Genomic DNA, 25,700 nt, shown 5'->3' with positions numbered 1-25,700 from the left:
CACAATACTCTAGGTGTGACCTTCGATTTGTACAATGGTATTATAATGTTAGCCGTTTTGTTCTCAATACCTTTTCTAATGATCCCAAGCATAGAAGTGGCCTTCTTCACTGCCGCCGTACATTGGGTCAACACTTTCATCCACCTGTTCCCCACCACCCCAAGATCTCTCTCCTGATTTGTCACAGACAGCTCAGAACCCATCAGCCTCTATCTAAAGTTTTGATTTTTTGCCCCAATGTGCATGACTTTACACTTACTGACATTGAAGCGCATCTGCCATTTTGCTGCCCATTCTGCCAGTCTGGAGAGATCCTTCTGGAGTTCCTCACAATCACTTCTGGTCTTCACCACTCAGAAAAGTTTGGTGTCGTCTGCAAACTTTGGCACCTCACTGCTCAACCCTGTCTCCAGGTCATTTATTAAGAGGTTGAAAAGCACCGATGCCAGGACAGATCCTTGGGGCACACCGCTTTTCACTTCTTTCCATTGTGAAATTTGCCCATTGACACCCACTCTCTGTTTCCTGGTCTTCAACCAGTTCTCAATTCATGAGAGGATCTGTCCTCTAATTCCCTGCGTTTTTTTTAGTAGCCTTTGGTGAGGGACCGTGTTGAACGCCTTCTGAAAGTCCAGATATATAATGTCCATGGGTTCTCCCGCATGCAAAAGCCTGTTGACCTTTTCAAAGAATTCTAAAAGGTTTGTGAGGCAAGACTTACCCTTACAGAAGCCATGCGGATTCTCCCTCAGCAAGGCCTGTTCGTCTATGTGTTTTGAGATTCTAAAGACAAAAGAGGTCTTAAGACTACACAGCACACAGGGTAAAGGCAAGGACTGAACGAGGGCTTTTCAGCTGTTTGGAAACAAGGTGGACACACAGCACGCACGCACGCCAATCTCCATTCAAGTCCCAGCAGGCTGGGAAAAGGCATAAAGCAGGTTTCTGAGGTCAACACTCCTGGGCCAAGTGTCTACAGAGAAGAAGAGCCTGTGAACTACTGGGGGTGAAGAGGATGAACTGTCAACTAGACACGCAGGTTCTGTTGGGCAGCCTGGAAGCAAAGCTGGGTTCTCCATCCTGGCTTTGCACTGCTGCAAGACGGCTTGCATGACATGGAGCTGTAAACAAGGAGGGCAGTTCCATGGCAAGGAGGGTCCCAGCACATCTTGGAAATTAAACACCTTTATAGTTTCATATTGAAAAGAACAGCAGCAAGACTCAGTGGCCAGCCCCGTGGAGCATGTGCAAAAGCTCTGCTGAGAGAGTTCTGAAAAACTGGAGAAGCCACTTCATGGTGCCACTGGCAGCAGCAGTTTGCCAAAGGGGGGAGGAGAGTCACATGCACAGGCAGGACATCTCGGCATGGAGGGGGGCAGCTGTGGGAGCACCCACTTTCAAGCCACTCGTGCGCACATCTTAATCAAAGGACAGTACCAGGCAGCAAGGCAGGTTCGTTCTGAAGGGCCCCTGCCCACCTCTGCCAGACCTTCTGGGGTTCCTGCAGCACTTGCCCCACAAGGAGAACCCATCAGGTCCCTGCCACTGACTGGGCTCTCCCAGCGGCTGCTAGTACAGCAGCAGTGCCAGCTTCTGGCTAGCAAGGCAAGGGCCCCAGCTGCCAGGGAAGCTTGGTGAGACAGAGGTGGGGAAGGGGTAGAGTACCCAAGGCATGGAGGTGTTTGGGAGCAAGGACCACCAACTCAGCCAGTCTTCTTCCAGAAAAGTTTGCAGCCAGAGCCACAAGATCTGACCCCAAACTTGAAAACTCAGCTTTTGTTGTTGCTGTTGCTGCCACCCTGCCTCTCCAGCTGCAGGATGCGGCTGGTGGACCTAAGAGCAACAGTATCCCAGCCAAGGGTCTGGGATGTGTGCAGCAGGAGCAATACCAGGTTGGACCCCACTGGAGCAGGTGCAAAGCTTTACCAGTTGAAGCCAACTTCAAGGTAGCCCAGGGCTCCCTTTTGGTGGCCCCTCTCCCTGGTTGCTAGGAAAGGACTGGGGGCCAGTCTTTGGGACTCCACACAGTTCCCACTGTCTGCCCTCCCTCCCCTCCGCTGTGGGATGAGGCAGGTAGGCTAGCCAAGGCCTGAACCCAGGCTCAGGGCCCTTCCAGGTTGCTGCAGGAGCACCCCAAGGTGAAGGCTAGAGGCAGGACCAAAACGAGTTCAAGTAGCCTGCGCAGGGCTCACTCCAGTCACGCAGTGCTAGGCCAAGCACTGCCACCAGCAGCTGCCCTGCTTCCCCACAGCCATGGGGGCCTGGTGACTGTCCACAGCCTGGGTAAGCAGGAGCTGCCTGGCCCCAGCTCCTGCCTCTCATGAGATGTCCCCTCCCACCTTGCAGCAATTCCTCTCCAAAGAGGCTGAGGCCAGGGTGGGCCCAGAGGGAAGCAGGAGTGTTCTTTGCTCAGATTCCATTTTTATTAGGGGGAGGGGAACCCTGGAACTCACAGCCCACTCAACTGGAGCACAAAGGGCCTTGCTAGCAAACCAGAGGCTGCGGAGAGCGAGAGCGGCTCCTGGCCCGCACTATCTCTTGGCGCGCACAAAGTACAAGGCATTGGTCTTGGGGTAGTACTTGACGTTCTGCTTCCTGTCCATCAGGCCCCCAAAGATGATCACCTCACCACGGCCCTGCACTACGGTGTGCAGGCTGGTCTCAGGTGGCCCCACCACGCAAGTGCTATGGAAGACCTTCCACTTGACATGGCCCCGCTCCTTGGTGTCCTTAATGTCCAGCACGTACATCTGCATGGGCTTGCAGTTCAGACTCTGATACAGGGGCTTGCCCACGTTGAGCGACTGGGGCGGGTGGTGGCCCAGGCGCCGGGCAATGGGGGGCAGGGAGTGCCCATCCCCTTGGGCAGAGCCCGGCCGAGAGGCAGACCCCGTCTCCATGCTACTGGTGCTCTGGCTACCTGGAGAGCTGGGTGAGGACCCCAACGGGGGGCTCAGCACAGCCAAAGGAGGGGGACCTTTGGAGGACAGGGCCTTCACTGCCTCCAGGCTCCGCCGTAGCGCACCCGGGGAGACCGCCCCTGCCAAGGAGCTGGCCATGTGCGGAGGAGTGTGGACACCATTGGTTTGCTCCGGAGGGTTCCTGACCCCAACTGTCCTGCTCTCCAGCTGACAGGCCAGAGGTGGTGGTTTGGACTCCCAGTTCAACTCCACCGATGCCAGCCTCAGGTCCTTCTGATCAGGGAGAGAGCCCCGCCTCGAGGCCAGGGAGAGGCCCACCTTCAGGTCAAATCCTTCTGTGGTGGAGGGTGTGCTGGGAGAGACTGCCTGCACTGGGCTGTCCAGGGAAGCTCCACCCACTGCCGTGGTGCCAGGGGACAAGCCCCCACTGCCGTTCAGCACAGGGGAACAGTCCTCTCTGGCCGGTGAGAGGCTGCCTTCCCGGGACCCTGTTGGTGTCTGCCTCTGCGCCCGGGGCCTCAGGGTGCCCCAACGCCCGTTCACGCAGGGCACCTCATCCGTGGTCCGAACTGGAGACTGGGAGCGGTATTCCCGTGCCTCAGGAACCAGGGCTGGCGGTGTGGCACTGATGGGAGAGGGGCGAGAGTTCAAGCTGGGGCTGAGGGGAGCGCGCCCACTGGGGGCCTGGCTGAAGACAACAACACACTGGCCCACCTGCAAGAGAACAGACAGCACAGAATCACAGCTCGGCAGCAGAAGAGCCAGCAGCCCTTGACCCATGCTCTGAGGCCCAGCCTGCCAAGGGGCTGGCTTCAACCCACCACTGATCATATGTATGCTTTGGGGAGGTGGATAGCTCCTGCCGCGCCTGCAAGGAAGGGCCTCATGCAGAGAAGTGAGGGCACGGTCCACAGGCACCACACAGGAGATGCGAGTTAAAGCCCTCAGTCACAAGGGGCTCTTGTAACCTCTGCCCTCCCCTTGATAGGCTCTGGCCAAGAAGTGAGACTGCAGCCCTGTGAAGCACCCTAGGAGACTAAGCCTGCATGCAGCCAGGCTTGTGCTCAGGCCCTCCCCCAAACCCCTCACCCTGCAGGCTGGGTGGCACCACAGCTCGGGGGCTCCTTGGTCTTCATTCTCCACCTTCAGGGCCTGCCATGTCCATGGACTGGAGCTCATGTGCAGTAGCCAGGCATCCTTGAAGAGCTGCAACAAGGGTGGGGTGGAGCATTACAATGGTTAGCATTGAGGCAGGGGCTGTCCCCCCTTAACATTATAACACCCCCTCCCCCACACCTCCGGCAACTGCTTTAAAGTTCTTTTGCTGTTATTCTTCATACAATGAAAGCAGCCACGTGAGCTTCATGTTCCTTCCACAAGCTCCCAGGTCTAGCCCGACACCCTGACAAGCTTTCAGGGCTTATCAGTTCTGGGTGACTTGTGTGTGTTCTCCTGTTCAGTCAAGGTGTGTAGGGGGAACAAAGGAGGGGCTACTGCACCAAGTGGGCAACAGAACCACTTCTGTACACGCAGAGTGCAGCTGCAGGCCGGGGACTCTGCAAGCAGCTTGGCCTGTGAGAATCAGAACCAAGAAACCGGTGCAAAGGCGCAGGGGGCTGGGAGGGAGAACAGCTGCTGGACGACACTGGAGCATCATCTGGCAATGGCTACTCACCGCGTTTGGACCACCGCAGCCGCCGAGGACCAAGATGGTTTCGTCATCTATGACAACCTGCAGGAGGAAGACACACAACTGGTAAGGTGGTCAGTCGCCACAAGGCGGTCCAGCTGCCAGAAGGCTCAGCAACCAGCTAGTGTTCTTCTAGGAGGGGGAAGGCGACCCCTGGCTCCACATGGTGCTGCCCCCCCGCCAGCTGGAAGGGGAGAAGCCCAAGCCCCAACAGTAACTATCAACTGGTGCCTGCAGGCTGCCACGCCCCAGCACCCAGACAGACGTGGGCCAAGAAAGCCCAGGTGTGCTGCTGAGACCTGCTGCAGCTCACAGGCGCCACCCACTGGCCACCAGGAAACGATGCTTATTGTTGGGACGGGGCCCTGCCAAGGAGGGGCGATCCCCACGCTGCAGTGAGGGGAGAGGGAGGCTGGGGGAGTGCAGCCTGCAGAGCGGCAGAGAGAAAACATCACCTGCGACTGGCCTCCTCGAGGGTGTGGACTGGGGCCGGAGATGGCCGGCTTGGACCAGGTCCACTGCTCCAGGTCTAGCACCCAGACATCGTTGCTCCTGCAAGGGAAGGGCAACATGTGAGGAGCCCGGCCTGGCAGTGCCAAGCAGGCCCAGAGGAAAGTCAGGCAACGCAACCCAGCCATGAGCTGCAGGAACCAGCAGGAGCAGACAAGCCTTCAGAGCCGCTCTGCTGTGTGTCCCTTCCCTTCAAGGGCACTGCCTCCTCACAGGCATCAACCAAAGCACCCATGGGAGGTTCACAGCAGGGCATGCCAGGAAACAGGCCCCCTGCATGCTTATGCATTTGGAGGTAGACTGCCACTGAATATGGAGGTTCAGTCCAGCTACTGTGACCAAGGGAATCTGTCCAATTATGGCAGGGGGGCCGGGGGCTATGCAATCTCCCCTTCTCCTACCCCCTGCACCAGACAGCTTGAGAAGCACTCGCTTGGACAGGCCAGAAGGAGATGGGGGCCCTGGGAGCGGTCTGGGCATGCTGTCTGAGAAGTATTAACTAGTCTGATTTCAAATGATTTGTTTATTTTCCTGGCAGCCGCTTCTTGTGGAAGGGGAGGTGCTGGCATAAATGGCAGCAGCGGGCACCACTGAGAACACATGCCAGCCTCCGCTGCCACCTCTCACCCTGCCAGTAGCAATGTGGGCTGGAACAGCAAAAACCCCACCCTCTGCGAGACGCAACACTTGGAAGGGCCTGCTGTGGGAAGAAAGCAGAGCGGCGCCCAGCCCCACCCCTCCCCTGGCTTCAAAGGTGTTTTGAACCCTTGTGCATGGGGTGCCCCTGTGGAGCCGCAGGGGCTGGGCAAGGCTCCCACAGGGCCACCCCACCCACTCCAAGCTCCCCCTTGACCGCCACCACTGCTGCACGGCTGTCACAGGGGGATCAGACAGGGGGTGCCACAATGGACACACTTACATTTGCCGAGACCCCAGGGAGCCCCCAAAGACGATCATTTTGTCCCGAATGACACAGGAGGAGTGCCCAGCCATGGGAGGGGGACCATGGGTGGTCACCACACAGTTCCACCTTTGGAAGAAAAAAAGGGGAAAGGCTGGTTAGAGCCCAGAGCAAACGGCCAGGATTTTGCTCTTTCACTGGCCTGCCTTTGGGCAGCTCTCTCACCAATTCTTGGAGGGTGAGTAGGTGTGGATTTCATCAAAGAACCTCTCCGGCTGGTGCAGGGGGTATGGGCTAGGCCGCGTCCAGCCACCAAAGAGCACCAGCAAGTCTTTGTACACGACAAGAGTGGCCCCAGCCTTCGGTGAAGGGTAAGAGCCTGCAAGAGAAGAAAGCGGGGGGGGGGGGAGATGCGGATGAGAACCTGGACCACATCTAAGGAGGGCTGATCCCAGCCTGCCCGCCCCCAATGGAAGTTTCCTTGGAGAACTGTGAGAGCAGGAAGAGGAAGTGTTTCTGGGTCCCCCCTATTCCCCAACGCATACAGAGCAGCCCAGCAGGAGAGAGTGAGCCCATTTTGTTCTGCTCCTTGGGAACTTGCTGCCCCTGACGTCTTACCCATGACCCCACAGGGCAGACAGCAGCAGCTTGAACGGCCAAAATTGGGACTGGGCTATTTGCAGCTTGCGCCTGCAGAGTTAAAAGGCCCAGACTTTTCAAAAATAGGTGCCTAAAGTTAGCCCCCTGACGACTGGGACACAGGGGGCCCTGGGGCAAGAACACTGAGCAGGTCCCAGAAGGGAGTCGTTACATTCCAGAAGAAACCAGAGGCAGGCTGAGCTCAGACGCCAGCAAAAATAACCGGCCCTGGAAGAGGCGCCACTGCAGAACCCGTGGGGCTGGGGACATCGGTTGTGTCAGAGCACGTGTCTATGATCCTCGCACTCTTCACTCTGGGAGGGGGATGGCCAGTGCACTTCGTGTTCTTGTAAGAGGAACTGGGAGCCACCCTAATCCTGAACTATGGTCCAGCCCCTCCTCTGCCTTTAAACATTTCCCCACCACACACTCCACATACTCTCTCTCAGGACTAGAAACTTGCTTAAAAACACCAAAATAGAGAAGAAAGAAATGCAAGCCCTCCCCCCCCCCCCAATTTGGAAACTGGTCTCAGCAACATCACTCTCTGGGCTGGGCTCTCTACAGCTGGGCTCAGCTACATCACTCTCTAAAAAGTGCTCTGGTTGTGGCTCTTTCTGCAAGCATGAGCAGTACTGGTACAGAGGTGGACAGAAACTCTGGCACAGATGTGATCACCTGGTAGCCAGCATCGCCTCTGGGTGTGCAACAGACTCATTTTCCTGGATCCCCCAGAGGACGGGAGCTGCACTAGCTTCTGCTGACCAGAAGCAGGCTCTGCAGGGCACATCTGAGCGAGTGCCAGCCCCTCCCTCTGGTGGTGGGTGGCAAAGGGAGGGTGGGCAGGAGGCATTTCACAAGTCATCAACTCCCTGCATAATAATTACTGCTTTGGTTAAGCAGCCAGGCAATAATTTAAACAGAGAAGAGCAAAGAAGCTCACAATTTCCCTGCCAGCTGACTGATTGTGGTGTGTGCGTGCACGCGTGCGGGTGACGCACTCACAGGCTCCTGGGTAATTATAGTGTCACAGGGAGATGGTAGCTTTGCCCTTCCTGCCTCAAGCTGTCCTTGGAGGGAGAAGGGGAACAACCACTGATGGTGGACTGGTGGCTCACAGGGCACTGCTGGGCCAGGAGGCTGCCTGCTGGACACGCCACTGCTACCATGGTCCACATTCACATGTCACCAGTGGCGCCCACATGTTCTAGTTCCTGCTGTGCAATCTGGCTGGTACTATGGCTGGATAGAGGCTGGTGCAAGGGGTATGGAGATCTCCTCAGGCTCAGGGCCCCTGCCCACTCCGTCCCATTGAGATATGCAGCCTTGCTCAGGCATTGCAGGAGCCCTTCCAAAGGAAGCCCACCTGGCGGGTCCAGGTTTCCTCCTCCACCTGCGTGGAGGCCTCAGTCTCTTGCTAAGCCCCTGTGCTGGATGTGGTTCCAGCTGACTGTACTGATGGCAGGTAGTACTCTTGTTAATTGCTTGTGTGGCTCTTCACCTATCCAGCTGCGCTTCAGCTCACACAGACATCCCCCCACAACAGCACTGGCACATCTGAACCGAGGCACCTGCTGGCCCAGGACCAGATCGAGCAATCGCTGCCATGGCTTGGTCACTTGTGCTTCTGGCATAGGCTGCACAGGGACTGCTCTCACTGGATCAAGCCCCCCACCCAATGCCTCCAGCTACTGCCTGATCTCAGTGTCTGCTCTCCTGCTGGCAGAGGAAGAGCTCTCCAGCTTTCTCCCATGGAGCAAGCAGAAAATCAGAGGCTCTCTCGCTGGCCACACTGGCTGGTGTACAACATAAGAGGGGCACCTACTGCATTTTTCCCTTCTGGGCACAACGGAAGGTACTGGCTATGACTTTTAAATCCCTACTGAGCTTGGGGCGAAGACTTCTGAAGGGCTGCCTTCCTCCATATGAATCTGCTGTACACTGAAATGGGGGGGGGGCTCTCGTGTGGCCCCTGCCCTAGATGTGCAAGAGGGTCTTCAACACATGGCCTTCCCTGCCCCCCAGTGCACAGCCATCTCCCTCATCCTCTCTCCTGCCACTGGCCAAAAAGCTGCTCCGCAAACACTTTGTCCATTTGGCCAACAAGAGGGCGGCTCCAGCTGCGTCCCACTCAAGATGCGGTGTCTGAAAGAGGCCAATCCCTGGCAGGCTGAGGATGAGTTGCTGATCCCAGGAAATGAAAGGTGCTGTCCTGGGATGCACCAGTGCTTGAGCTGCAGGCAACCCTTGTTCCAGATGGATGTGCATGCCAGACCCAGGGGCTGTTGTGGGAATCAGTCTGCGGGCCTCTCTCCGCCGGAGCCGAGGACTGTAGGCACACATCTCTTTCCCATGCTGCCTCCACAGAGACATATCTCGTCAGCTCCTCCAAATACCCTGAGCACCCATCAACACCCTGAGCTGACACAAGCCACCCAGGTCCAGGGATGAGGCTCCCTCCCCCCAAAAGAAGACCAGTGACACCTCACAGAGGCACCAAATCCCAGGGTGCCCAGAGCTGCACAAACAAGGCCTTGCGTTCCGGGGGAAAGGCTGTTGCTCCGCTGGATCTGGCAGGAAACCCCAGGTTCAATCCCTGGCAGCATCTGCAGGCTAGTCAGCGCAAGCACAGTACAGAGAGACATCTGTGGAACTCACTGCTGGAAAGTAGTGGTGAGAGGACAGCTTTCAAGAAAAGGGCTTGGACAAGCTCATGGAGGAGAGAAGGGCTGCCAATGACTGCAGGGGGAACTCACGACTGACCCAAACAGGAAGAGATCAAATTCCAGGAAGGGGTCGTGTCACTTCTGCCCCTGCTCATCCGTCATGGAACACCCTTTACGAGACTGTTGTCTTGGATTTAGCTAGGGGCGGAGCAGCTGTCCCTAATCAGCCTAGCCCAGCATCTTCTCCAGTGGCTGCTTCCTGGCGAATCTTTTTCAAGACTTAAATAGTATTAATTTTATTCTGCAAACCTGGTTTTAATACCTAATGATGCCTTCTCAATGGCAAGAGAGAGGCCAACCTCACCCTGGTGTGATAAATTTTAAAAACCAAGGGCTACTCAAGAGTCTGCAAATCAAAGTCAAAGCAATTTGCTGCACATCTCTGGAGAGCAAAACTGTTTTCGTGGCCTGTGTCCTGGCATTTCTTGCTCATGAGACTGGCAGAGTCTGCACCTTGTTGGAGTTGACCCATCTCAACTGCCACCAGCAGGTTCTGGTGTGTCCCCAGATTAACCTTCTGCTTTCCCCAGCCCTCCAGCTGCAATATGCAGAAATGGCAACAAGAAGACAGGTGCCCTCACCTGAGGCCAGTGGCCGGATCCATTCTTTGCTGTTCAGGTCGAGCCTCCAGAGGTCGTTGAATGCTGCATTGCAGCTGCTCTGGGTGCAGCCACCAAACACGTACATGGACTGATTGGCATCGTAGTAACATGCACCTGCCAGGCAGTGAACAAAAAACAGGACAGGTGAGAGCGAAACCTATGGCAATCACCTCCGCTTCCGAAGCATCACATTTTAGGTTGTAAGCCCTCTGGCGCAGGGACCTAACCTGTCCTCTTATACTCCAAATTGCATTCCATGCACGTTGAAGGAAATATAAAAATGGACAAGGGCTTTCTGTAAAATTACAAAGTGGAAAAAGTTTTCAAAAGGTTTTCCTGTAAAAACTTTCACTAAACAGACTGGAAGCTGATTAACCATATTATGAGATTGCCATCCAATAAACGAAACCTGACGGGGGTGATGTCGTAGAGGTGTCAAAAGGGAGAACTTCACAGAACCTGACTGGGCAAATTGTTCATGAAAAGCACACTCATAGCACAGGTCTGCAGGGCTATTCAGAAGCCAGCCCCATTGAGATACATGGGGCTTATTCCCAAGGAGGGCAGTCTTCAAATGGCGCAACGCTCATACAGACTCAAAGTCCAGTTCAGAAATTAACTACACTAGAGCACATGTAGCTGTCTTCTGGCACAACCCCTTAAGAGCATCGCTTCCTCTCAGGCATCTAAATGCCAGAAGAAAAAAGAAAGGTGCTGGAAAGACTTCCTCCTTTCAGTTGCAAGGACCCTCGAGTTTGGGAATACCTGCTGCCCCCGGCTCCCCTCCAGTGCAAGCTCCTTACCATTGCCACCTCTGTGGTCAGGCTGAGCAGCATTGCCCAGCCTCATGGCAGCACAATGCACCATTCCCCAGTGGCGAAAAGGTGGGCAAAATGCTACTATCCACAATGGTGGGAAACTGCTCCAGCCCCAGCCAGGGCTCAGGGGAAGTCTTGGCTACTGAGTGGGCAATGAGGGCCCAGAAGAAAGCCAACAGTCTGGCCAAGGTGGACCCTGGGGGAGAGCAGCAAGGCAAAGCGGGGGGGGGGTGTAAAGAGCAGTCTGTGACTTTACCGCAGCCCTTAGGAGACAACGGTGAAGGTTCAAGACCGAGAGCGGTTGTTAATCACCCGCAGGGCTCTGGGCAATAGGGCTCCCCCCTCAGAGGTGGAGGGAATTGCAAACCAAGAGGCCCTGCTCCACAGCGCTGCCTGTATCCTGCCCACAGTCTCCAGTTGAGGATGGAAGTGCTGCTCATTCAGCTGCAGCACAACAAAGTCTTGCCAACCCTCCCCTGCCTCAGGGTTCTCTCTACAGTGCCTCTAAGTTGAGCCACAGACCTCCTCCAGATGGCCCTCAGCCCCATCAAATTGGGCACACCCAGCAGGACCTGCAGCCATAAAAGCCATGTATTCCATCAGCTCTGGACAAAGGTTCCTCTTGGAAGGTGGAAGCAATAAAACCCCAATGCATATGGCATGCCTGCCCCTCTGCCCACCCTACAGCCTGTCACAAAGAGGGCCTGCCGCCTTGCTGGCAAAGCCGTTCAGGAAAGCCTCCGACCTCCCAGCTCTAGCAGAGGAGACCCTCGGGACAGCTCCCAGAGAAGCCAGTCTTCATCCCAGTGAAATCATCTCCACCAGCCCCTGGCACAGCAGCCATTGGTGCAGCAGCAGCTGCGAGAGTGCAGTCTGCCAAGTGATGACCCAGACAAGTGCACAACCGAGCAGCACCATTTTGGCCTGGAGCCCAGAGAGAGGAACTCAGTGCGGTCTCCCCCTCCCAGCCACCACCTCCAAGGTAGCCTGCTTCCCCACTTCAGGTCAGAGACCAGCACCACCACCTCCTCCAATCAAGGAGTGCGGGTGGGTGAATGCAGGAGACAGGCCCAGACCTGAGACCAGACCTGGAAATGGGTTTTGCCTCAGCCTTTAGCAGGTTGAACCACTGCTGTTCCTGCCATTCTATACTAGGGCTCAGGTCTCAACAGTGCCACACAGAGCCCATTGTGGTAGTCAAGCTCCAGGCTGCCCCCTTGCCACTGGAAGGACCAGGACAAGGACCGGGCCCAGGGTGACATGCATCTTCCCCCCACTCACCTCACGCCCCCTTCAGCCTAGCTCCCAGCTCCAGCAGGCCAAGGGCTCCCTGCCCTCTCAATGTCAACTCCTGCAAGGACCAGGGTTTCAGATAGAAAGCCCCACTGTGGCTCCCCCAGGAAAGCCACTGTAAACATTGCACAAACTTCCATGGCAGGGCTGTCCCAGGAGTCGCTAACTGCCCAGTGTGGACACAGTGAGCAGAGTGCAAAACTCAGTTAAGTGTGCAATGACTTCAGCACACAAACCTTCCTTTTTTACAAAAATGGAACAAATTTTCTCTTCAGGAACGACTCAGAAAAGGTCACAGCACAGCATGATGAGGTAGTTTTCCAAAAGCACACACAGGCATACAAAACCTGTACGCCCCCCTCCCATGCCACTCCAGCCTCTGAGAAGGCTCTAGAACCTACGAGTGCCCAGGATGCGGTCTGGCTGAGGGCAAAGGGCTCTGCAGCCAGCCAGCCAGCCCCAGTTCCAAGACATCCTTTACTCAGACCTGCACCCTGCTCCTCTGCAGTTTGAGATCTGCAAGCAGGCAAAACGGGGCCATATGGCAAAACCATAAGGGGATAGGCTCCTCCAAAAAGACACACACAACCACCCCTGGAATCATAGCCTTCTCCACTGCACAGGTGCTCTCCTCCCCAAAAGCTCACTTATTTACACTTACAGCTCTGCTCAAGCTCCCTGGCTGGGGCATGTCTATCTACGGGCCACCATGGGGAGAGGTCCCTGGGCTCCCCTCATTTCCACCCACTGATCCCAGGGTGGCAGCTGAAGTCAGAACTGGTGCCTGGGGCCTGTTTTGGGCCGAATGATGAGCCAAAGCCACCTGGGCAATCCATGAAGTGCTATATATTGCTGGCTCAGGAAGGAGCTATAATAGCCACCTTATGCCAATTACAGTAATCACTAGACTGTTTCTACCTCTACCCCTACCCCATGCAAGACCTGCGCTCTCTGGGCCCCAATTGCCCATCCATGCTCACCTGAACACATCCAAGTCCTGTCATCAGTCACTCAGGCCCTGGACTCTGTCTCTATCCCAACCCGCCACTCTCTTCTGCTAGCAGACCCTGGGCTTGTGCTCCAAGGTGGTGTAAGTGCCTCCCCCTGCACCCACCAGCAAGAGGCCTGCCAACTGCAGCTCCCCAGAGCCACCTGACCGAGCCCACGTCTGCTCTGCCTGCCACGTCACACCTGCTGCTCCCCAGTCAGGTACTTACTGTGTGAAAAGCGCTGTGTGATGGGGGTCCCGGGATAGGGGTAGGTGCGACTCTCCCACTGGATGTTCCCTTCCTGGACAGCCTTGATGAAGCCATGGTAACACTGGTGAGCTACGCCTGGAGAAGATAGGGAGACCGTCAAGAGCAGCCACCACCCCGAAGGCACCGCAGAGGGATTAGGAAGACCTCCGCTATGCAGTCAGCACGAGAACAGGCCACAGCCTGTCACAACGAGAAGCGGAGTGGCAGGTCTTGAGATCATGCTCTTCTCTCCCTCTTTGTGCACCAGCAGAGGCCAGAAGGTTCTGCTTTGGGACTGCGGCAAACCATAACACTTTTTGCACTCTTCAGGACTAGGCACTTGTTGTTAGGAAATAGCTGAGCTTCAGGCATACGACAAGCTATGGTTTACACAAATTGCTTTGCTCTCAAGCTGCAAGCAAAAGCCAAGAAAACATCTCCTCCTCCTCCAAGGAATGGGGGGCACAGGTGCCCAAGGGGTTAAGAAAGAGGGACAGACCACTTGCCCACACTGATCCATTCCCAGGCAAAGACAGGTGTCTGCGCATTCTTCAGGGCTAGAAACATTCCCCACTCTAAAAAAGAAGCAGCTGAGCTTCTCTAAAATTTAGAGTCTAAATCAGGGGTGCCCAAACCCCGGCCCTGGGGCCACTTGCGGCCCTCTCAGGGAGCTCTCAGTCTCCAATGAGCTTCTGGCCCTCTGGAGATTTGTTGAAGCCCGCACTGGCCCAATGCAACTTCTCTCAGCGTGAGGGCGACTGTTTGACCTCTCCTGTGAGCTGTGGGATGAGAACTCCCTCCACTGCTTGCTCTTTCACGTCTGTGATGCAGCAGCGGCAGCAAAGGAAAGGCCAGCCTTGCTTTGTGCAAGGCCTTTTATAGGCATTGAGATATTGCAAGACCTTCATTCGTTCATATAAGTTCATCTTTAATATATTCATTTATGTAAACTTATGTGAATTTATTCAAATTCTAAATGTAAATTCATTCCCCCCCCCCCGACACAGTGTCAGAAAGCTGATGTAGCCCTCCTGCCAAAAACCTCGGACACCCCTGGTCTAAATCATCAATTTCACAGCACTAAACCCAGAGTTTGTGGGTTGTGACTTCCAAGATACAGACTGCCCCAAGACCCGGCCAGCCCACTTCCTGAACATGACAAAGCCAAGGACCACATACCTTTGATAAGTCTGTACCACTGCTTGCAGACAAGGGCGGCGGTCTTGTGCTCCTGATATGGCGAGAGGAAGGACAAGATATACTCCAGCACCTCTTCTGGCAGCTCCAGCATGGACCGGTGATGCCGAGGCGGCTCCTCCAGCTCGGCTCGGAGCTCCTCATCCTGCTCCATGGTGCCTTCTGCCAGGGCATCCTCAGGGTCCACGGCCATGAAGCCGTCATCTTCACTGTCGGAGGAGTTCGCCATGGCATTCCACTGCGCAGATCCTGAGGCGGGAAGGGGGAGGAGACAAGCCACAGTCCAGCATCACGGACCCACTTGTCAAAGGAGCACAGCCCAGGCTAGTCTTTCGCTCCCATGAAACAGATCCCCAAGGCCACTACCCACTTGGCTCTCCAAGCAGGGGCATGAGAGGGAAGAAAGGGAGAAGATAGAAGTTTCAATGAAATATTTTTGATTGATGAGGAAAAATATATTTTTAAAACGTACAACTTTCTCCTTGAGATGAGAATGGAAGATAGTTAAAGACTCAATGGTGCTCTGGGCAAAAAATTTTGGATATAATAAACTGATTGACAATTGGAAACAAATTTGGAATACAAATATTAAGATAACTAAAGCGGTATCCTTTAAAAAGAATTTATATAAAATGTTTTATAGATGGCACTTGACTTCACAGAAAATAGCAAAAATGTATTCAGGTTCATCAAACAAGTGTGGGAAATGTAAAGTGATTGAGGGAACTTTTTATCATATGTGATGGACATGCAAAAAAGCAAAGAAATATTGGAAAATGATACATCAAATGTTACAAGAGATATTGAATTGTGTAATACCATTCGGAAATATTTCTCTTAAATGTGACATCAGAAATTAAAGAACACCACAAGAAATACCTTATTGTACATATTAGTACAGTGGCAAGAATATTATATGCGCAAATGTGGAAATCTATAGACCTTCCAATTAGAGAAAAATTAATAAATAAGATTTATAAAACAGCAGGAATGGATGTATTAACAGAAAGAATGAAAGAGAGATCCCGGTAGAAGAAGATTTTGGAAGCCTTTTTATGACTGGATAGATAACCTTAAATAAATATTGATTAGATAAATTAGTAAATATTATAATGATAAATGTGCTAATGTTTGCATCGATAATTTTTTTTTCTTTTTTCCAGCCGTTCTCTTATTTTTTTAAAGAATGTATGTTGTAATCCATGGCCAATACCCTGATGTGTAACCCGTGTAGACCCATCCTAAAGTCTAGCCCGTTTCCCTGCCCTGTATCTGTAATAAATAAATAACAAAAAAAAAAGAGAAGCAAGAGAGGGTGCCACCACCCACCCCACCTCAAGTGACAGGCGTAGGTGAACTTGGATGAGCCTGGGGGACACGCCCTTGCCCACTTCCCGATACTTCCTCATCATCTCACAAAAAAAGGCCTGCATTACCTGGGGGTGGGGAGATCACCTAGACTGGTGGGGCAAAAGGGAACCTGGAAGCGCCAGCACCCCAAAATCCTGACCAATCGCTCCATCTGAGTTTTAAAAGCATGGGGCCGCCGACCCTCCCCCCTACACAGCTCGATCACGCACAAGCTGATCAGGCTGGCACAATAGCCTTGCGTCTCTGTCTTCCTTTTGGCACCACAGCAAGTATTATTATTATTAACAGTATTTACATACGCTTTTCAACGAAAAGTTCACAAAGCGTTTTACAGAGAAAATCAAAAAACTGATGGGACTAACTGAAGTACCCAGACCAAGTCACTCCCATACTGGTCCAGCGCTCTTCCAGTCCCTGACGAAGCCACCTTCTCAGTACTGTACAACACTGACACTTGTGTGTGGTCCGCTGCCCTGGCTCGCTCTCTGGAGTCAGGGCAGTCAACCACAGACATCTGAAAACAGAATACAAAAACCAGCAGCAGTAACACAATGTAGGAATGAGTCACTGGCCAAGGGCGGCTCTCTGCAGAGCTGCTGCTTGGGAACAACCCTGGGGTCTCTGGCGTGCAAAACAAGGATGGCTCTTCCCACTGAACCCTGGCAGCAAAGCCCCATCTCCAGCCAGCCAAGGAAAGCAAAGTTGAGGAGCACATAACAGAGCTCTCTGCAGCCACACAGAGGACGCCTGCCCATTGCTCTGCATGCAAACATGGCTGCCTTCCTACAAGCCACGGGGAGTGTTCCCAAGCATTGGGAACGCACACCGAATCCTGTGCTGCCCCAGGCACCAGGAGTGTGGGAAAATCTGTGCTCCTGGACTGACACGCCTCCAGCAGTGGAGGAGACGCTCCGGCTGTGATCCTGTGCACACGTGCTCAGCAGTAGGCCACACAAAGCAGGACTTACTCTCAAGTAGACTTGCAGAGGCTCGAACTGCAAATCTCTGCTGTCCTGATGCTTGGCTGCCACCCACCCCAAGTTCCCCTCTGGTGCAAGGAAGCAACTCTCCTACACTGCAACATATTCAGCATCGTTATCCCAATAAATATTTATGTACTGCTTTGCAAACAAAAGCGCTCCTTGACGCTCAAGGGACTTATTTGTGTCTCACCACCACCTCAAGGTCCTGCCACCAAGTACAACACCGTGGCGTAGGGGAGAAGGAGCCAATAGCCTCGTGCCCCCAGGAGCAGCACACTGTGTGAACCACAGGCACACAAGGACAACTCCGGCTTCAATCATCAGAGGACTCCATAACTGAGCTGTCATTGCCCTGCTCTAAGAGGCAGTCAACTCAGACTCACACCTGACAGGTCAAGCGTATCAAGGCATAGAGAGAAGAGTGACCAGCAAAGGGTCAATGACTGCATCTTTAATTTGCAGTGGAAAAGAGAACAAGTCGTGCCCCATGCCTCATAAGCACAAAGGCCCATTTTACAGCTCTGGCGCACTGAGACTCAGAGAGATACAGCTTGGTCATTTTCACACACAACTGGAGTCACATGATTGCAAAAAATGCCCTGCAATCCAAGAACAGAGCCCAACACTAACTGCAAGCATAGTCTGTGTTTGTTCCACTGTGCGGAATACAGGGCTACAAGCTCAAAAATGCCTCCCTCTTTCAGACACCCCTGCTCGGTTCTCATAAGAAAACTGAACCATCTCGGTTTATGGCAGCTCCAACTTCGGGGTTCAGGAGAGGGTGGTGCCCGCCCCCCACAGCTGCTCACTCACAGCATCTGTTCAAATGGCTGTTCCTGTTGAAATCTGAAGGGAGAAACAAACATCTCACTACAGAGGGCCTTGTCCCCCATGCTCAGAGGGGCTCAACAGAAGCAAAGTGTCCTCCCGCATCACGTCCATCCCCTCTGAGCTGGTGTCCTGATCACAAGCAATGCACTTCCTTGTTTGTGTACATGAGGTACTTAAATAGCACACAGGGCAGCTTTCTGGCAACACAGAGCAGCAGCGGCCAGAAAGGACACCCTCCTCGCTGCCGGCACCACAGCAGAGTCAACCGAAGAGCGCACTCAGGCCCACGCTTGCTGTGAGCTTTCCTCCGCCTGCTGAGTCACTTTGTTGCTAGGAGCTTCCCCAAGATCAGAGGTGCCCACTTTGTCTCCAGCTGGGAAGGCGGCGAAGTGCCAGTGTGTCAAGAGCCCCGCTCCTCTCCTCGTTCCAGAGGTCCACTGAGGCCACGGCAGAAACCTCAGCACCTGCAACAGGAAGGCCCCCCAGAGCCAGTGGGAAATAACCCCATCCACACAACTCCAAGAGTGGGCTTTGCTAACAGGCTCCCAGCTTTGTGGAGACAAGGAGCCATGATGAGCCCAGCCTGGAGGAGGCAGCTGGGGAAGTCTTGGTTGCCCATCTCACCCAGCCAGGTCTCCAGCATGTGTCTCATCCAGGATCAGGTTGCAGAGAAACAAGTCCTCCTGTTAACTGCCCGGGCACCTGGATTGCAAGGGGGGGGTCGGGTCTGAAGTGGGTATAGGAGGGGACAAGGGGAAGTGGCAGCTTGAGGAAAGAGGGAAACTGCATGAAATGCAGCTCACTGCCTGGCAGCGACTCCCATCACTGGTCCACCTTATATCCTAGCACTGTCAGCTCTGACAGGGAGCTGCTCTCCAAGGTCTCAGCAGAGAGAGGCTTTCCCAGCACTGACACTGTAGGCAATCTTTCAGCTGGAGAGCTGACAGAGACAGAGACTGTGCCCACCTGCACACAAAGCTCACTTTACAAGGAGAACCACAAAAGGCAGGCTTGGCTGACTGGAAGAAACAGCCTCAAGCCTGAAGGCTGAATGCAATGGTTGCCCACCTTCGTTTTTCAGAGATGCTTGCACAAATCCCACTCCTCCTGCAAGTGAGCCAAGGACACAAAACTCCAGCAGCAACACCGAGTTCCTCAAACTGCTTCCCATGGCAAAATTCAAACAGGAAGTTCCTTGGGGCAGGTATGTGTCTATTCACATTGTCATCTAACAGCCAGCAGCAATTGCCTGCCTCTGACTCTCAAGCTCCACATCAAATCTCACCACAGCTGTGCATACAGGTTGCTGCACATCCACATTGGAGAGAGTGGAGCAGATCTTGTAACATGGAACACAGGCCTGCCCTCTTCTAGAGGAAGAATGACCCTCGTGCAGAGAATTGTACTTCATTGGTGGCCATCTCTGTTTTCTACTGAGGCTTCACACGTGTATTAAATTATTAACCTGTGTGCGCAACACTAGTATTCTTTGGCAATCAAGACAGTAGAGCTGGTCTGGCATCTAAAATGCAACATTCAAGACTCCAGCAATCCCCATGAGGAGATGGATGGTCTCTGCTGAGGTTCTTAACTGCTGACAGTTTGCAAGAGTGGTCGGACTCCCCTACCGTGCACTAAGCAGGACTGCCCCTTTGGCCCAGTCTCGTTCCAAGCTGCCCGAGTGCGGAGTTTTGGAACAGGAGTCAAGAACAAGGAGTTTCCCCCTCTCCGCAACGGCTCTGAGCAGACCACTCACAGGGCAGAGCTGAGCACTGTGTACTCAAGGCATTGGAGATGGAGGCAGCCCCAAACACATCTGCAGACAGTCTCCACTGCCGCAGATAGTCTTGACAGCTCCTGGCTGGGGAAAATGCCCCAGGACCATCTATTTCAGGGGGAAGGGGAGCAGAGAGTGGACTTCTGTCCACCAAAAGACGATCTGCAATGCAGCAACCAAGATTCGTCTCCCCACCATGCAGCAATGGAAAAGCTGTGCCTCAAGAAGCAGTGTTTCCCAGCTGTAAAATAGGAGAATATGTGATCTTCAATAAAGTTCTTTCAGCAGCTGGTTCTGGAGTTTTGCGTTTGAAACCCTGATCTCCAGTAACCCAGATGTAGATCCAGCATTTGGCTGTGCAGCCTCGTGGATATGCACGGTCACTGGCCCCGCCCCATGAGCCGCCATTTTGCACCAGGCACCGCCAGCATGGCCACTCCTTTGCACCTGGCACCATGGTAAGTGTCAGATGCACAGAGAGCTGCTGAGCTGGACAGACAATTCCAGCCCAGACGGATGGAAAAAGTTTTAGGAGGCCTGTTGCTCAGGAAAGTCCCTCGCGCTTTGCATGCAGGGCTAAGAAAGAACCTTCTCTACCCTAAGCCCTGGAGAGACACTGCCAGTTAGTGGGCACACAGTACTGAGCTAGAGAGAGCAAGAGTCAGACTCGGAGAAAGCAGCAGCTCCCTGCAGCTAGTGCTTGTCCTGACCACGAGTAGAACAAGTGGGATAAAAACAAAGAGGGAAGGGCAGATCAAGAAGCAGTGAATTTTGCTACAGACAAGTGGATCAGAGGGCACTAGTTGCCCGCTGCAGGGACTGAAACTGCTCTCCTTCCCTTCCCAGCCATCATCTCGGGCAGCATGCTCCATTACCCCGCTGAATATCAGTTTTCCCCAACTACAAGCTCACTGAGGACTCCGTGATCTGCAGACAGAGATGCTAAAAAGGCCATTAAAGTTCTGTGAGTGGATAATCACAGGCACCTCTCCTTTGGCAGGGAAGCAAGACTCACCCCCTGCCAACAGCAGCTAAGAGAATGCTTGCAATTTAAAAGGCATATCCTCAGAGTAGAGTGCAGCACCATTCCCCACCTGGAGCATAATTAGAGTGTGCAAGCAGCGTCCCCAAACTCAGAGGTGTCCTGACGTCCTGCTGGACTGGCACATCCTGTCTTTGGGGGCCAAGCTGGTGGAAGAGAAAGTGAAAGGCTCTTTCCTCTTTTGGGTTCCAAGCTAGCAGACAGGACAAAGGCACAGTGGTTTGCCTGCCTTCAAGTAAGGAAAGTCACAAATGGGAGGGAGGACAGCCCAGACTCCAGAGAAAGGTAGAGGGTGGACAGGACTTTGTCCCAAGCTAGACACTTATGTGTCGAGGAGCATGTGTCCTCCACCTGCCTCCAGTGACATAAACACACAACTTTCAAAAGTCAGGCACCCGTGTGCACCATTTAAATTAAAAGCCAGAAGCCAGGCAGATTCATGCTCCTTCTGGAGAAACTTGGAGTTCCTCAGGAGTTCCTCTACAGAACAGCCCCAAATGCAAACAACACCTCACTCAGACAACACCTCAAGCAAGAGCTCAGACCTTTTGGGGCCTATAGGCCCACCACAGAGCGTTGGATCACCCCTGGTGCTGCAAGATTACAAGTCCAAGATTGCAGATTTGGGGGGTGAGTTCAGCAGTGGCCAAGCCACTGGCACACCTTCAAGCACCACAGCAAAAAAAAGTGTCAGTAATAGCACCTCCATGAAAGGCAGAGAAGGGACCCAGCCAGCACTACCCAATGGAAACAGATCTTACCAGCAAGACCAGGAGAGGTGTCTCTCTGCAACCTCATCAATGGACTATGATGCTGCAGTAAGGATAGTGACAGACACATAGCCTTCCATGCAGATGTGATGATTACTGCTTTGCACAAGTTGGAAGAAATTAGCTAATTCAGACCAGGTTTTGAGCCAGTAAGCACTTCGGAGCAGGACCTATTCCCTCATATTCTGAAAGCGCCCTGCATGCCAATGGCACCATTTTGGACAACAACAAAACAGGTTTCTTTGTGCTTCAAAGGTGAGCAATGAAGTCAGGCTGCCACCATGAGCCTTGCCCTTCCTTTTGTGGGGCAACAAACAGCTGTTTCTCTGGCCAACAGAGGCTCCCCAACCGACAGACAGAGCAAAGCCAGTCCGGCTTGCAACAGGACTAGTTCAATGCTTTGTACACCAACAGAAACTGATGCAGCCAAAGCTCCAGCTTACAAATGTACCACATTCAAGAAATCCATGTGCTCGGTTTAAGTCACTGTGCATGCTTGTCCCGTGTTTGATGAAGGCTGCTCAGAGCACAAGTATCTGAAATGCAGAGGTAATTCAGGAAACGCCCAGCAGGCTCAACTCTGCTGGATTCAAACACTTCAGTGCCCAGGATCTCTCTCTGTGGTTTCACCTTTGTGCAGAACCTTTGCTCCAGTTGGGGATACAGCCAAGTACCCTGACAGTGGGAGAACGTCAGTGACAGAAACATTCCCAGGATGTTGCACAGGCACAGCTGAGTCAAGCCAAAGGACCGCAGGGCCCAACATTTGGTCCAAGGAGGGACACCACTGAACTCTGCCTATGAGGTAGGGCATGAATGTCACCGTTTTCCCTTTCCCTTCCCTCCTCCAGCTACCGGCATGCTTCTGACCACAGAGGGGATCCAACTAACCCCAGCTATCATGCCTGAGAACCGGAGACAGAGACTATCTCCTCCTCCTCCACTTGTATCAGACAGTCTTTTAGGCAACACCCTAAAAGGGCGGAGAGGAGGGGGCAGAAGAGCCTTTTTACTTTCTAGCAGAACTGGAAAAGCTCTTGTGTGCAGAAATCAAGCAGATTTTTAAACATGCAACTTTGCTTCTCCCTCAACAAGATTTCAGTGCTACGGGAACCAAGAGCCCCTGAAATCTCCTAACTTTTCCCAGATTCCAGTCATTTTAAGCATTTCTTCAACCCAGACCAAAACTTAACGGTGCAGCAAGGTTCCGGCTGCAGCACAGCTCAGTGCTTCAATGATGACATTGTAACCACAACGGCCTTGCATGCACTGGGATCAGACCATGGGACCTCCAGAGGCCCTCCAGGAATTCAGCCAAAATAAAGTCTCCATGCATGCACAGCTGGCATTCAGTCTTTAAATACAGGTATTGCAAACTCAAGGCTTTCAAAGGGAACCAAACTACCACTACTAGACACACGGATGAATCCACCACTAAAGAAAACCCAACCAGAAATCTCCTCAAGCAAAGCACCCTTCTTCAACCAACATCTCAGCACCTAGCGTTATCAAGGCAAGAACCAGACATCACTCAGACAGTGAATTACAGACAGAGACAGACACAGACAGAGAAGCTGGAGTGGGACAAGGGCAATGGCATACATGGGGGTCCCAGCTCGGGGCAACCCCCATTTTCCACCCCCACACCTCCTTTTACCGCCCTCACCCCTGACCTAGAAGTAATTGTGGTGACATCATCATCACAATTATTTCCACGCAGCTACCTCCTCCATTTCCCCCTTTGAAAAAACGGAGGAGGCAGCGGAGGCCCCAGCAGAGCCTTCCGTGCTGCTTGTAAGCGGGGTGGAGGTCTCCACTGGAGCGGTTTGGGCCGCTGGGAGCCTCACTCATGACAGGCGAGTACAGCTTCCAGGAGGCGGGCGGCACTCCCCTGCTGGATGGCGCTTCCAGCAGCCCCAGACCGCTCCAATGGAGTCCTCCACACCACATACAAGCGGTGCGAAAGGCTCCGAGGGGGCCCTAGAAGCAGCATGCATCTCCTCCGAAATCAGGGGAGGTGCGTCGCTTCCCCTTTGGCTCTGAGGGACGCCCTCTGATGCGGAGGAGGGATGCCCAGGATTGCCACTGGAGAGACAGCAAGCTGTTGCCTCTCTGGCAGCGATCCAGTGCTGGACTGGACCACCCCCTTTCCCCTCCTCCTTTATAGGAGGACAGGAAATAGGCGTCCTAGAAAAGCAGAGAGTTGGGCACTGCAATTCCCAGCATGCTGCCTCTCTAGGGTGCCCGTTTCCTATCCTCCGGAAGAGACAAGATGGTGCCCTAGAGAGGCAGCGTGCTGGGAGTTGCAGTGCTGCCTCTCTAGGGCACCCTCTCACATTCTCCAGAAGAGAGAAAATGGGCGCCCTAGAGCGTCAATGCACTGGGGGTCGCAACTCCTAGCACACTGTCTCTCTAGGGGCACCTGTTTCCTCTTCACTTATAAAGGAGAAAGGGAGAGGGGGCGGCCCAGTCCGGTGCTGGAATGCTGCAGGAGAGGCAGCAGCTCACTGTCTCTCCAGTAGTGAACCTGGGCCCCCCTCCTCTGTTGGGAGGAGGTTTTTTTAAAGGGACAGAAGTTAGTAGAGCTGCTGGCTTCTCTCCCTTTAAAGAAAAAAGGTGAATGGGCAGTGGAGTGAGGCTTAAGAAGGCACCCCTGGAAGGTCGGCGCTTGGACTTTTGCCCCGCTTGCCCCCCCTCCAGGTACGCCACTGGACAAGGGATCCTCAAGACCAGCAATGGGGAGGCAGACTTCTGCCACATCACATCAGCACAAGGCTAAGAAGGGACTGTGAAGGACCCAGGCTTTCTGCTGCAGGGGCACCCGAGTGGCCGGTCTGAAGATTTGGCAGCAGCCCGACCAGAGCGCCTGTTGTCTTGCTGAGTGACTGGCACTGGCTCAAAAGCTGCAGGGAATCAGCAGCTTCTGGCTGCAGAGAAAGCACCAAGGGAAAGGGGGCAGCTGAGAGGCTGCTCAGGCAAGAGGCCGCTTTGGTGGGGGGCTGCCCCATGCTGCAATCTCGGTGGCGTAGCTGGGGGGCGGAGTATGGCTGTTTTGCTGCCCCCACCAGGAATGGCTCCGAAGGGAGGGGCCGCCCGCCCCGCTGAGCCACCCCGCCAGATTGAGTGCTCCGCCCCCTTCAGCTACGCCCCTCAATTTGACAGAAGCCCAACGTCCTCCCCCGACTCCAGAGCTGGCTGGGCTCCTGCTCCGGGACCAAACAAAGGGCCTGTGCCCGCTTCGCCCGCTGGCCCCTTCCCCTCCCGGCACCTGCGAGGCCACGCACCCCCTCTGGAGCCACACCAGCCACAGCTGGGAAGAGACCAGCCCCTCGGAGGCAGGCAGGAGGCAGCAGCCCCGCAGGCCCCGAGCTCACAGGTGCTTCGCCCAGCTCAGCACTCCCAGCACTCGAGCAAGGGGGCAGGAGTGCGGGCCTCCAAGCCCCCTCGGAGCCCGCGCGCCCACGGCCCCAGAGGCGTCTCTCCGGCCCCGAGGAAAGGCTGCCTCAGCCGCCGCTCCACGCAGGCGACGCGCACCTGGGGGGGCCCCGCCTGCCGGGAGAGCCCCGAGAGACGGCGGGCGCCTCCCCCCGCCCCGGCCTGCCCCGTCCCGCCCCGCCCCAGGCCAGCAGGCGCGAGGGCACGCCCTCCCCTCCCCACCTAGAGGTGGGGCGCAGGTGTACCGCGCCCGCCCCCGCCTCACCTGGCCCCCTCCTCAGAGTCCTCCCTGCCGCCGGGCCGGGCACCCCGAGGGGCTCCTGCCGCCTTCGTGCGGAGCCCGAGCCCTCCCGGCAACCGTCGCCGCCGCCATCCCGGCCAGGAAAGAGGAAAGGGGGCTCCGGAGGAGGAGGAAGAGCATTGGACAGGGAAGGGAGGGGAGACCGGCCAACGCGCATGCGCGCGTCGTCACGTGGCGCAGGGCGGAGCTGACTGCAGGAGGAATTGTCCTGTCAGGGAACGGGGGTCACGTGGCCGTGCGTGACGGCAGAACGCTGTGCTGCGCGGAGGGCATGTTGGGAAGGGCGCCTGAGAGGACGCCATCTTGGTAGGGGCTTCCTGTCGCGCGAACAGGAGTCCCGACCACCGCCATGTTAGGAAGGACGGTGACGCAGGCCGGGCGGAAGAGGAGCGCGCGCCATCTTGGGGAAGGGAAGCAGCGGCGCCTGCGGAGGACGCCATCTTGGGAAGGGCACCCCCACTCGGGTGCGGAGAATATAGGCACCAGCAGCCGCAGAGCCCTTCCTGGCCCACGTGGTGAGGAGGCGCTTCTGAGGCCTCAAGGGACGTGTGAGGCAGAGCCTCCCCCATCCCTCGAAAGGCGCCGCCATCACCGTGTGGGGCTCAAGCATTCCATCCACGCGCTTCACAGACCAAGTGCCTGAGCCCCTCACGCG

At 54.7% G+C, this 25,700-nt stretch overlaps 1 protein-coding gene across 1 annotated transcript; it reads right to left on the bottom strand.

The window, feature by feature from the left end:
- Positions 1 to 1,179: 1,179 nt before the first annotated feature.
- FBXO42 (F-box protein 42) lies at positions 1,180 to 25,185 on the bottom strand. The gene is made up of 10 exons (XM_066637833.1): positions 25,010 to 25,185; positions 14,518 to 14,784; positions 13,318 to 13,434; positions 9,969 to 10,103; positions 6,248 to 6,401; positions 6,041 to 6,151; positions 5,067 to 5,163; positions 4,597 to 4,653; positions 4,011 to 4,127; positions 1,180 to 3,635 (listed from the first exon to the last, which is right to left on the bottom strand). Exons 2-10 carry the CDS (start codon positions 14,762 to 14,764, stop codon positions 2,532 to 2,534), a joined length of 2,139 nt encoding a protein of 712 aa, XP_066493930.1. The 5' UTR covers positions 14,765 to 14,784; positions 25,010 to 25,185; the 3' UTR covers positions 1,180 to 2,531.
- Positions 25,186 to 25,700: the final 515 nt, after the last annotated feature.

Source organism: Tiliqua scincoides, chromosome 9, assembly GCF_035046505.1.
Source record: "Tiliqua scincoides isolate rTilSci1 chromosome 9, rTilSci1.hap2, whole genome shotgun sequence".
Lineage (NCBI taxonomy): Eukaryota > Metazoa > Chordata > Lepidosauria > Squamata > Scincidae > Tiliqua > Tiliqua scincoides.
Note: the sequence above shows the minus strand (reverse complement) of the source record. Positions and strands in the feature narration are given on the sequence as shown.

Excerpts from the sequence above, each read along its gene's own strand:
- FBXO42 (XM_066637833.1), bottom strand. The coding sequence starts at position 14,764 with ATGGCGAACTCCTCCGACAGTGAAGATGACGGCTTCATGGCCGTGGAC. Across the intron at positions 13,435-14,517 it reads GTGGTACAGACTTATCAAAG|GCGTAGCTCACCAGTGTTAC; the intron begins GTATGTGGTCCT and ends TATCTTCTCCAG. Across the intron at positions 3,636-4,010 it reads GGTGCCACCCAGCCTGCAGG|GTGGGCCAGTGTGTTGTTGT; the intron begins GTGAGGGGTTTG and ends GTTCTCTTGCAG.